Raw genomic sequence first — 13,271 nt, forward strand, 5'->3', positions numbered from 1 at the left:
TTTTCTGCAGTTCTGGCAAACTGCCTCGAGCAGCTCTGAGCTGGATTTCAGGGGACACAGTGGCCCAGCTGCTTTCCTGGCACACATCACCCTGCCCCCAGCTCGAGGTGCTGGCCACCTCCTCCAGTCCCAAGCACCATCTCCTCCCTTCTCACAGAAGAAAGAGTCTAGCACCTCTGAAACCACTGAGCACAGCAAGCTGCTGCTGCTGCTACCACACCACATGAAGAGAAAGGGATGCTGGAAGTCTCTCTGACACAAAATACATTTATTCTCCTTTTAGAAGTGTGTTTTTTCCTTTGGGGAAAGGTGCAAGCAAGACTTCAGCTGCACACCAAGCATTTTGTTCTCCTGGAGAGCACAGCAGCACTGATTTATGTATTATTAAAATGGCTACATATGTTCTTTGCAGCACTGCTGGCTCGACTGGTATCTGGGTTTCTGCTCCCTGCCTCCAAATTTTGGTGCTTTTCTCAAAGTTCTGGAACGACAGTCACATTTTTGTAGACCAGAGCTCAAAAATAACACTAAAGGCTTTCTGACATCATCATTTCCAAGGTGTTCTTTGAGCATATAATCATAATAAAGGGGCAATCCATACATGTCCAACAGAACTGTAGAGAGATCAGTTATTTTCACACCCTCACATGTCTGTATGGTGGCCCTAGAAGGTGGCCCATAGCTCTCCTGTCACCACAGCTCAGTTGTTCAGGTGTTTTGTTTTAGTCAAAAGCCCCATCAAAACCAGCGTGCCAGCAGCTAACTGAATAATGGGAAAGTCATTTTCCCAGCATTATCTGCAGCCAATTATTCTGCTCTTTCCAGCAGTGCTCCAGGGAGCTGCAGCACTTCTCCACAGGGCTCAGCAGCTGTTCATTAGGTTGGTCTCCCAGTTCCCCTGGCTTGCTTAATGCTCACCCTGCAGTGCCAGATGACAGAAGCTGTACCTGCTATCTGTTGCTCTGTCTTATCCCCAGTAGGGCTCTGGAACCTGTCCCAGCCAGGGAAAGAGCAGAGAGCTTCGATTCTTGGATTAGGATACAAAATGCCACGATTTATCCCAACGAAGGAAAGGTGGTGAGGAGTAACTGGCACACTGAAAATGCCCCCCTGGGGCAAAGCTCCAGTACCACTTGTGCACTGGGACACTGCAGCTGGAAGCTGAAAAACATCACTTCATTAATATATTTTGGCAAGAACCTGCACTATTCTCTTTGATACACATCTTTCCTTTGTAAGGACTCCCTGGTTTGTCTCTGAAACCACCACACCCCTGACCTGCCTGCACTGGGATTACCAGTAGGAGCATCACAAATGTGGGTGGTCTCTCTCATCTGTGCAACATTTACAGCCAAGGAACACTCCTCAGAGGAGGATTTTGACTGTGCAAGGTGGGAGAAGTCAGTTCATTGCCAGCATTCTCTTCCATCAGAGGGGAGGGCACTAACCATGCAAAAGCTCAGGTGGGAAGGGTCCCAGCAGTCCTCTTCTCCCTTGAAACTGTGCTTAAATATTCCCCAATAATTAAATGAGCTTATGACTCTTAATACATTTGTAGTTCCTTGAAGGAAAAAGGTGTGCAGAGGCCTTGATCCACTGGATTTTTTTATGTTTTCCTGTAGAAGTCTGAATCTCATCTTTGGATTTTCCTCAGAACACGGCTGTGGATACCCTTTTCCTCCGAGTTAAATAATAATTCAGAGGGGTAGTTCAGTGCCTGCTTCCTAAACCATTTCATCTGTTGGACCCCAAAGATCCTCCCAGGCACCAGAGCTGGTCCCACTGAGGGCACGTTCCGCTGCCTGTTGGTGTTCAGCCCCCCCTTCCTCACTGATTCTGCCCCACATCGTGTGTTCCCTGGCTGTTTGAGACTGCTGGGACGTAGGAGAGATTATTTATCAATTATTTATCTCTGCCTAAGAGAAACTTTTCAGCATAACTTAAGGATTAGACAGGATTTCTACTTCACCTCAGTACCCTGTGCATCAGCCCTCTGACACAGCTCTTACACCACGTTACTGCCAGGGGAAATCCCAGAGCTGGGAGTGCTCAGGAGGAGAGGGGCTGCAAGGTTCACACTCCCCAAATATCTACACTGACAGCACGTGCATTATGGCATTTCTTTAAGGATACAGATATATAATTAGGATTTCCCCCAAGAGGCCTTAATAAATTGTCATTTATTAAGGAAACAAGTAGGTTGAACTGTCGTGGAATCTCTCTGCACAACGGATGCTCCAGGAGCTGACAGCGCAGATTTCTTGGAAGTGTCACATTCAGAGCAAATTAACACACAATTAAAAGCCAGTTTCGAGACAACTCTCTCACAGACACCAAGCACTGGCTGTGACACAGGACATGAGACATCTCGTGACATCAGGAAGCACATTTCTGTTTATTTGCCTTTCTTCAAGAACTCTCACTCACCATCAGGCCAAGGAGCGCATACAAGATGTACAAGAGAAAGATTAAAAGAGACTTCTTTATCACTGTACTCTGTGGTATAAAGGCCCACAGCCTCTGGGGTTTGTTTGTTTGGTTTTCCTTTTTTTTTAAAGGATACGTTTTTACCCTGGCTGAGGTGTTACAGTTCAGAGAACAACCCGTTGTCTGCGGGAAATCTCTTTAGACAATTAGAAGTGAGCACAGCTACTTGCTGGGCTGTTTTACTGAACAAACACTGCCAGCTGCACTGAGAGCATTTTACCAGACACTTGCCAGCTCCTGAACGCCCCAAGTTCATAAAGACAATAGGAAATCCAACTGCAGAGTGACAGGGAGAAGTGGTCGGAGCTTCTCCCCCCTCAGCACATTCCTGCCTGCCGCAAACTTGGGTTTCTTCACTTGAGCAGAGCTGTGGTGACCTACAGCAGAGGTTCTGCCCTGGAACAAACAGCTGGCCCACAGTCTGACTCCTCGTGTTAGTAACTTCCATATGTAATACTAAACCCCAAGGTTTGTCTCCCAGTCTCCTTCACATGATGCTCTGCCTGTTCACGTCCACGTTGTACGCCGAGGAATTGGCACAGCCCCGCCCGAAATCGATAAAAATGCCTTCGGGATCCGAGTCCATCGACTCCAAAATCTGATCCACTATGTTCTCGGGGCTGGAAGAGGGAACTGGAATCAAGGAAGGGTCTCTCTCCAGCTCAAAAGACCTGTGTGGGTCGTCCATGGGGTGGAAGAGTCCTTTCTGCTGCTCGGCCGCGCCGAGCTTGCCGGAGCACTGCCCCGAGCCGGCGCTGGGCCGCTCCTGCTCCCCGGACAGGGAGCTCTTGGTGGTGGTCACGGAGCTCTTGGAGCCGTTGTCCATGATGGTGGTGAGGTTGGAGTAGCCCTGGAGCTCGAGGCAGGAGGTCATTTCGGACACGGAGTGCCTGCGGATGCCGGTGCCGTTGGAGGCCATGCCCTCGGTCTCGTACTCGGCCACGGGCGTCAGCAGCGGGTTGTTGTAGCTCTTGGACCTCACCACGGGGTTCTTGGCCAGCACGTCGCCCGACTTGGAGCGCCTGAAGAACCTCTTCTCTGTGAACACAGGAACAGCCAGAGTCACCCCCACAAACTCCGTCTGCATGGCTCTAACAACCACGAGTGCTCAAAATGCACGAGCTTTTCCTAAACGACAGAAGCTCTTACACAAGAACACGCTTCACTGGTTTTGTAGGTCTGCAGGCTTCACGTTTCCTGCTTTTCTTCAGCACGCTGAAGCCCCCAAACCTATCTTCACAAATAACAGCTGAAATTCACTTTTATTTACACAACTTCAGCGGCTGGAGCAAAACAGTAAATATTGTGGGAGAGGTAACATAAAATTGTAAATATTTTCGTTATTCAAGAGCAGAAAGTGCAGTTCTGCTCTTCTTCAGGCTACAATCACTCTTTTCTAGCAGCTGAACTTTTAAGTTTTCCACCTACTCTGGGAAAATCAAGTCTCTTTAAATGTGGGGCAACGAGGATTGAGACAGACAGTCTTTCTATTGACTCTGGAAAAATCAGATTCAAAGCATCATTCAGAGATCACACGTGGGGACAGCACCAGGGGTGTTTGGAAATGTCAACTGGAGGGCAGTGCCCACAGGAACCTATTTTTGGGGAACAAACCTGCACTCAAGCCACTGACTGCCCGAACGCTGCTGTTAAGCAAGTGGGATTTTTCCAAAAAATAGGCAGCAGGTGGCAGCACGGAAGCACAGAGCTCCTTCTCCAGCAGTGGTTTAGGACTGGAGTGCTCTAAAAATCACCAAGCAAGCAAACTTTGTGCTCAGACTCACTCATGCTAACAAAAGACAAAGTGGTGTGAATAATGAGTCTCACTTTGGAAGCTTTCTTCCTGCTCCTCTCATTTTGCCATCCATGGCTGGAGCAAGGGATCAAAACACCCTCTGGAAGTCAACCACAGGCACTGCAAATACACTGTCTGCTTTAAATCAGGATGCTGGTACATGTTCCCTGCAAACCAGGCAACTTCCTTTACAAATGCCAGCCTCATAAAATTACACTTATATGTAATTATGTGCTTACCTGGACACAAATCCCAATCATGTGCTGTACTACTAAAAAAGCCAGTTTCTGTACTTAAAACTGTATTTTGCTGTTGTGCCTGTGACAGCAGTGAAACATCTGAACCAAGTTCACTTTTGGACTTTTTCTTTGTTAGGAGTCTGACCTGGCAAACAGAGAAGGTTTCCTGGGGCTGCCCTGCCACAGGAACTCTGGCTTTTGGTCACAACATGTCACGTGTTGCCAAAGCAGTTCGGTTCAAAAGCAGCAGAGACTCCAGCACTCAACTTCCTTGGATCCAGGCTCAGTGACTGCAGTCAGACCTATTCAGGGGTTCTGCTACAGCTCCACACCCCAGACCACAGCAAGAGGCCCACCAGAACCTTCCTATCTTCTGCAGTCATGTAATGCAACATTTATTTTCTAACAGTTCATTTCACTGGTGTTTTATTCTCTTTGGGTGAGTTTTTTTCCCCTCACATACAAAAGCTTGTATTGAGAAAACTGTCAATTTGGGGCTCCATTTAAATGCTTGTGGCATTTTAGTGGCAAGCAGTGAATACAAAGTAGTAATTCTGAACCATTTTCCATAAATAACTGGCCTCTATTTATTCACCTAAAACTGATTTGTTTCTTAAACTGCAACACAACCACTTTTCCATTCAGCTTCAAGGGAAAATCAACTTCCTTACTGACCGTTTCTGACAAGCAAACAGATTAAATTGACTGCACAGAAAACACACAATTGAACTTATTTTCCCCTCTGTTTGCTCTATTCAAGCAGGCCATCACAGCATTTACATTAAAATGCTCAGGTGCTATCACATTTCCTATTTCATTTACACTGGTTGTATCCCTCCTGCATTTTCAACAGACTGAATTGCTATGGGGGATATTCAAAAGGCCTTCCTTCATCTTGGCCAAACCTTGCCCTCACAGAAGTCACAGGATGCTTCAGAGCTCAAAGAATCCCAGAAAATAAGCTGGAGGGGACTCCAGAAGGTTCTGCCTCAGCCTCTGCCACCAGGCTGGCCCACGTTTACCCCCCCTGCTCCTTACGGGTGTTGATGTAGGTGACATGTATGAAGTGCCTCACAGTGAAGATTTAACAGCCTCCAGAGGCAGTTCATGTGACATTAGAGATTTTTCCTTCCATGTAACCTGAATTTCCCCTGCTACGTGTGGCTCGCTCTATTTTTCTTACCTCCACTGGGATGGAGAACACTTTATTACCTTCTACTCTGCAGAAAGCTTTTTACCTGTTTGAAGGCTTATGGATTAGTCTGCTCTAAGATAAATTCCTGCTCTCTTCCCTAATTTTAACAGCCTTGTAGGATCTTTGTGTACTAATGAACACTAATGAACCACCGAGCACTTCAGAGGTGGCTTCTTGCTTCTTCCTCTCCCTGCCCATAAAACACCCCGTGTTAAAGCTGTCTTGTTAAAAGGCAGGATGGAAATGCTAAACACACTCTAGATTCACTTTTACTGATTTTTATTACTGAGCACTGTTATGATGATCTGTTTTCATCTTCTGCCACTGGCAAGTTTCACTGTGACTCTGCACACTGCAAAGAGCAAGGGCACAGAAAAGGAGCCTGACTGCCTGCTGTGGGTACTGCAAGCTGTCTCTTGTGAGGATCCTGGCCCTGTACAGAGCAAGGTTTTGGGGAAGCCTCTGTGCTGTGCCAGACAGAGCCCAGATTCTTACCCAGGATGCAGGAAGAGTGCGTGAAGGGTCCGTCGCTGGAGTACAGACCGTACGTGCCCAGGTAAGGAGACACAACCTTCTGGATCAGGGATTCCAGCTTCAAGTAATCTTCAGTCACACCTTTCGACTCGTGAACCCCCTGAAAAAGAGAAAATACCCAGGATGAGCCCCCTCCAGCTTTCCTGGCTCACCAGGGCAAGCATTCTCACTGAGCCATGGCAAAGGTGCACTGTGGTGTGATCCAGGTTTGTTCCCACAGCTGATTCCTCTCACTGTAAAGCCAAGAGATGTGAGTCAGGCCAGAGCTACTTCCAGGGCATTTAAACCCAGGAAGGTGCATCCTCCTTAGTGCAAAGGCACTCAGGGATGATGGAGGGTCTGGTCCAGTGAAGAGGAATTAGAAACATCCTGGACTTTTTGCTTATTTACACTGGTTGTATCCTTCTTGCATTTTCAACAGACTGAATTGCTATGGGGGAATATTCAAAAGGCCTTCCTTCATCTTGGCCAAACCTTGCCTTCACAGAAGTCACAGGATGCTTCAGAGCTCAAAGAATCATAGAAAATAAGCTGGAGGGGACTCAACTCCTGAACGACAGTGTCTGGTACCACAGGGTGTCACTGCCACCTCAGCCATACCAGCAGCACTAAGGAAAAGGTGAAACTGAGACCCTCAGAAGTATTTCTTCCAGGGTATTTTCAACAATGAATATTTACAGTGAAGAAACTTGTTCTCCTTCCTCACCCCTTCCCCGGCACTTGCCATTATTATCCAGGCAAAAGTCACATTATAATTAGCAGGGTAAGAGTCACCCACAGGGAAAATCTTTGGCCTTTAGCTGTTAACTCTGCTCTTCCACCCCCAAGTGGGCTTGTAAGGCTGCAGAGGTGATGGAAAGGCCCTGCAGAGCTGTTATTCTCCCTTTGTGTGCTCCTGCACTGTCTGAGCAGAGCCCTGCACACTCACGTGCAGGATTCCTCCTGCAACAAGGAGCAAATTCACATTTTAGTGTGTTGCTATGTGGCCATATGCTTGAGACACCACGTTGCAGAATTTAAGATCCTAAATGCCACGCTCAGCAAGAGCTCTGCTTGAATTTTGCAGAATCCCAGATTTCATAACGTGCCCCTGGAATTACTGTAAGAAGAAACACGTTGGGATGAAAGCCTCCAGAGAGCAATATGCAGATCAAGTGAGTAAAACTGCAACACTTCCTTCAGCATGTGAAAGGATCCTGACGTTCAGGATGTATTCAGAGCTCAGTATGACTCATTAACCAGAGTCTGGGGTGACTATCAGAGGTGTTTGTGAATGGCTGACTTCACCCCTCGGCTGCTCGTCACTTCAGAGAAGTTTATGAATGGAAAATGAATAATGGCCAGCAGAGAACCTGAATTTGGACAGAATTGGAATTTGGGCAGAATTTGAATTCTGTGTGGGTCACAGATTCACCTCATCCCCATCACTGCTGCCCTGCAGCTGCTGTGCCTGGAGAGCCCATCAGCTCCTTGCTCATGAGAAACACCCTCTTCTCTCAAAACCCCGACTCCAAAATCACCTCAATCAGCTGCTTCTTTAGTCTTGCCCTCAACCTTCACCCCTGCTCTCCCCAGAGCAGTGCTAATCCCCACCCCCTTTTCCTTTCACCCTCTTTCAGTTCACACTTTTGCAGTGCAGAGGCCACAAAACACCACCTTTACAGTGTAAACCCACCAGCACTGACACAGCCTGCCACAAGCCTTTTTCCTCAGCTCTGCATCCTTTTAAAAACATCAGGATGCTTTTAAAAACATCCTGAAAAGTCACAAAACAACAGCTGGTGTCTGCTGGAGCCGTGCTGACTTCTCTTCTGCTCTGCACCTTGACACAAATGTGCTGTATCCACCTGCAACATCCTTCCTGCTCTGGCCATTGTTCCAGCCTTTCCTGCAGTTCCCTTGAACCATTTAATTGCTGTGGAGCTTCTGGGAGAGCAGGAGTGTAACAGGCTCCTGAACCTGTAAAACAGTGGTTTTCCTGCATTTCTTTCTGCTGTGCTATTTATTGACAAACGCCCCCCGGGCCTCTATTTAACCACACACAACTACATCCCAAAGGTCAGCAAGGACTATTTCAGCTTCCCAAACCCAAACTTTCCATATGATCTGAAGGACACCATCACTTATTTATGAACCAGCCCGGCCCAAGTAAAAAGTTTAGGTTTGGAAAGCTGAAATAGTCCTTGCTATATGGGGCAAAGGAGCTTCATGGGGAAGGACAGACACCCCCTAGAGCAGATCAGCTTTTAGGAGGTCAGGGAAAGCTTCTGTTTTGCTTTATCTGCCAGCCCTGAGGGTGCACTTAAACTCTTATCTCTCCACCAGAGGTTTCTACCCCATCCACTGTGCCACAGGCAAAATGACTTGTTTGTGTGACACCAAACTCAGTGGGAAGGTACTTCTGGTGGAAGTTTAGGAGAGAGGAAAACATGGTTAGAATACTTTATATAGATATAAACCCATAAATATTTCATATATCTGTGTGTAAAGATAGATACATCTAGACATTTATACATCTATTCACATCGATATCAATATATACTTAAAGTTACATGAAGTCCTTCTTAGACCCTTCACCAAACTTGTAAGTGATTGTGCTTAGAAAGGCAAAATTAGCTTCAGAGTTAAACCAGCTTGGAATAGTTATTAGTGCCAAAATAGTTTATGAAAAACTGATGACAGGACTTAAAAGTCACCAATAAAATAATAATAATAATAATAATAATAATAATAATTTGCTGTTATTTTGGCAGCTCATGGTTCTTCTTGTATTTGCTTGATGACTTACTGGTTTGGTATGTCACTACAGAGTAACAAAGCAAAAGTCATATCTAGCAGGCTGGCTGCTCAGCTGGCAGGAAGCTCTACCACAGTTTGGAGGAAAAAAGAAAACTTGGAGCATTATCAGCAAAACAGAGACTCTCCCCTTATCTTTAATGCAGCATTTGCTCTGCAGACATGCAAAAACTTGCTTTAAAAGATAACTGTGACCTTTCATGAACCCAATTTCATTTTAGCAGGAGAGTTTCATGCTTCTCTGTGACTGTGAGACGTATCTATTAAATTCCTTTCAAAGGCCTTGCCTGACCTATTTATTTCTCAATTGAGGGCCAAAATAGCTCAATATCAAATATCTGCAAGTACCTCAGCACTTTTGGAAGAGTGGAGCTGCTGGATCAAATCCTCATCTCAGTCACAGTGTTTTGAAATGCAACAGGAGTCACATCATTATCTTTGGAAGGATGACAATGTTATATTATGACAAGAGCCTGCCTTGCTCTCAAGGCACGGAAAACGAGGATTTGAGTCCTGAATAAGTGAACACCATTGCAAATGGAGAAGTTCTATCAAGAACAAAGACATGTATTTCTGCATTTAACACAGCATCCATGTCCCAAACTTCATTAACCTGTAATTAAATCATTTAGGACCAAAAAATTGTATACAGTAGTTCAAAAGCATTAAAAGGGCCCTATGCATGATTATTTTTGCTGTGTAAATATATAAGTATTCCTTGAAGGGCCATATACCCTGAAGACTACAGGTTATTGATGCATCTACTTTATGAAGATGCTGCCCCATCTGCTGAACTGCTGGAACAAAACTTTTCTTCTGCTTGAGAACAGAACCAAAGACAAACCTATAAGTCATTCCAGGAGAATGGACCCTCTAAACTGCTCAGGTTTCTGTCCCTGTTAATTCTGTAAATTAACCACAAACTCCTACTGTGTTTTTAAAGGGCACAAGGGCTTCTTGCAAAAGCACAGAGGAAAGAACAAACACATCTGTTCAGAAGAATAGAGGGAGGGTTTCACAACCCCACATAAGGTCACAGTCTCCTTTTTCCATGTGCAGAATCAGAGAATGGTTGGGGTTGGAAGGGACCTTAAAGATCATCCAGTTCCACCCCCCTGCCATGGGCAGGGACACCTTCCACTAGCCCAGGTTCCTCCAAGCCCCATCCAGCCTGGCCTTGGACACTTCCAGGGATCCAGGGGCAGCCACAGCTTCTCTGGGCAACCTGTGCCAGGGCCTCCCCACCCTCACAGGGAAGAATTTCTTCTTAAAACAGGACTTCTCTACATGTCTCTATATGTCTCATATATGGCAAGAGACTAGAACCCAACCTCTGCTGGCTGTTCTCTTTGCTCCCTGGCTGCTTTCCCTTGCTGCCTGGCCATGTAACTCCAGTTCAGTGGCTGAGCTGGATCTCCCCCTGGCCATCACTCCCTCATGCCTGATTCCTTTCGTTTTAACCCTCAGCTTTGTCCCCTTCACATCTGCAGTTCCAAAACACCCCACATCCATCCTCAGCTCCTCTTTCAGGCCCTGGGCAAGCCCCCTGTCATCTGCTGATCTTCTCTGCCACATGAGCCTCTCTGCATTCATCTTTACTGCAGCTGCTTCAGCTCTGGCTGGACAACTGCCCATTGTCCCAGGTAACTCCTCACTCATCTGTGTCTGAAAACAATCATAAAGAACTCTTAAACACCAAACTGCTTTTAACTGACCAGCAGTAACTCAGTGTTTTGCTGAGTGTTTATAAAAACCACAGGCCCTCTGTGGTTTCCAGTTCTGACTAAAAGCACCCACCACCAGTAACATCTAGAAATGGTGGTACTGCTCAGTTGCTTTTCACTTCCCTCTTTAGCACAGAATACTGTAAGGTCATTAACCTAATAAATCATACATTAAAAAGTATCACCAGTGTCTAAGGGTGCCCTAAAAAACCACTTCACACCCTCCTGCAGCTCATGGATGTGCTGAAGTGTGCACTGGCCATGGGTTAAAGGATGCAGCACTCAGGCTGAGCTGTAACACTTCAGCTGAGCAGCACCTGTACATGAATGAGTATCAGTGCAGAAGGCTGTCTTCTGTTTCAACTGGCAAACTGCTGCATAGCTTTTAAATTAAGAAAAAAAAAAGAATAAAATAAAACATAAACAAAATCTGCCTTTCTCCAGCCAGGGTGGGCAAAGCAGGGCTTCTGGAGCAAGTCCCACCCTCTGCCAGGAGCAGACATGGCACTGAGGGAGGCACAGCATGTCTTGGTCCTTGACAAAGGGGCAGCTTTACCCCAGGACACCAAGCAGGACCAGCTGTGAGCCAATCCCTGGGTCACCAACTTCTGGACTCAGGAGAGAAAGGAGTAAAAGACAGACTTCTGGATTATTTAATGATCATTTCAGCAATGATCACTTCTGGTAACTTGATGGACCAGAAGGGCAAAGCCCTCTGCCCATGGACAAGAAGTGACTGTGTACAGCTCAGCTCATGGCCAAATAACACCCCCTGACCCTCAGTCTGTGGGGCACCCTCAGTGTGGGTGCACAGGGGCACCCTTGGTGGCTGGACTCACCCTTGGTGGCTGGAGCAGTCCTGACCTGGTGCTGTGTGACAGGAACACACTGCCAGAAGCATTTACAGGGTCAGGCCCCAGAGCAAAGGGAGGTCCTGGCCTCATGTCTTAACCACACAGGAAAGCAGCTCAGAAATGTAACTGCTTTGTGCTCAAAAGCAGCAGATTCCTCTGAGGAAAGACAAACGCAGCCAGAATCCCATTTCTTTCTGTAAGTGACGACTCAGATCAATATGACTGCAAGAAACACTCATGCAGTGGTGATAATCTGACACATACTGGATAATAATAGTTGCCCAGCCACTCCCAGGGAAAACTGAAATGAGAAGTCACAAGACACACCGCAAGGCAGACACGGAATAATATCTGGAGTGAAAACACACGTTATTCAGCCAACACTGCTGGAGAACTGATAAGGGTGTGCAGGCTGCAGTGCACACCCTGCTGACCACAGGAACAGTGAGAGCTGCTGCTTGGCTGTGTCAGAGACAAGCCTTGCTCGTAAGAGCTTGGGAAAGCAGTGCTCTTAGAGGCTGTGACTGCTGGTTATCCCACTCTGGTGCAAGGAACAACTTTCACTGCACCACATCTGGAACCTGAGCAACACAGACTAGCCCCACCTCAGGGCAGGCACAGGCATAAATAGGGCCCCAGTCCTTGCCACCTGCACCACTGGTGGCACAGCACAAGCCCCCAGTTAGCTTTGGGTCACATTCTGGACAGAGATCTGCAGCCCTCCCTCTGCCTTTGAACAGAGGTATGCACACACTTAAAGGCTAATAATCCAATTGTTACTGATCCTGCAATGCTCTCAGACAAACCTACAGCAGAAAAAGTTATGTTTTGGTTTACCTGGTTGAGAAGAGGCTTCAGGAGTCGTCCCCAGGTGTGTACAGTTGTTGTTTTCTCTACAGCACTGTGGCCCTTTCATTGACTAAGCCCACCCAGCCCCATCTTCAGTGGACATGCACAGCACTCTACTGAAAAACAGAGACCTTGCTCTTATACCCCCTGGGCTTCCACACAAATCAGAAAGCCCAAGCAGAAGGAGGTACCCGGTTCCTTCACCTCCAGCTGCCCACCATGGTCCCTGGAAGTCAGCCCTGCAGAGCAAATCTCCCAGTATTACACAAACACAATTCCTTTTGTGGAGCAGCACCTCCATTTACACATGGAGGCATCAGATGTGATAATGGATTCTTCTCAGCCTTTGCAATCTTGGCACTGAGGGTAACCCAGGGCACAGAATCAGCTGTGCAGTGTCAGACTAAAAGTTAACTTAATTCAATGTTTTCTTGCCAACAGTGGTAGCAGGACAAATGCACAAGCAAAGAAAGGAAATAAGTCATGCTCAGTGCAGGCTTTCTTGCAGAATCTGTTGGTGCTTCTGGCAGACAGGGATGTAAAAACCTGCTGCACGGGACTCTGTGGTAGCCCTTAAGCATAAACAATCTGTGCTAGAAATTATTTAACCATCAAGATGAAGATGTTCAATAACTGATAGAGCAACTAGTTTCCAGAAATAAAGAACCAGCTTAACTACTGAGTCCTCTGAACATGGAGAGGATGGACTGTTTTGCTACTTTTGCCAAGTGCTTTTCTTGACCCCTTCTGCTCAGTCACCTTCACAGTCACACAGTGTTTCCTGATGTTCAGAGGGAC

General features: G+C 46.7%; 1 protein-coding gene across 5 annotated transcripts in view; it reads right to left on the reverse strand.

The window, feature by feature from the left end:
* Positions 1-2,374: 2,374 nt before the first annotated feature.
* The window catches only part of PRR5 (proline rich 5), a 74,802-nt gene continuing 63,905 nt past the window's right edge, over positions 2,375-13,271 (reverse strand). For all 5 annotated transcript variants that reach the window (XM_051772413.1, XM_051772414.1, XM_051772416.1 and 2 more), the window contains 2 exons: positions 6,212-6,350; positions 2,375-3,525 (listed from right to left, as the gene is read on the reverse strand). In XM_051772413.1, the coding sequence (XP_051628373.1) occupies positions 2,975-3,525; positions 6,212-6,350 (690 nt within the window). In that variant the 3' untranslated portion in view covers positions 2,375-2,974. The remainder of the gene's footprint in view (positions 3,526-6,211; positions 6,351-13,271) is intronic.

The sequence above is a fragment of the Manacus candei genome, unplaced genomic scaffold (genome assembly GCF_025592945.1).
Source record: "Manacus candei isolate 608988 ecotype Guabito, Panama unplaced genomic scaffold, ASM2559294v1 h1tg000153l, whole genome shotgun sequence".
Lineage (NCBI taxonomy): Eukaryota > Metazoa > Chordata > Aves > Passeriformes > Pipridae > Manacus > Manacus candei.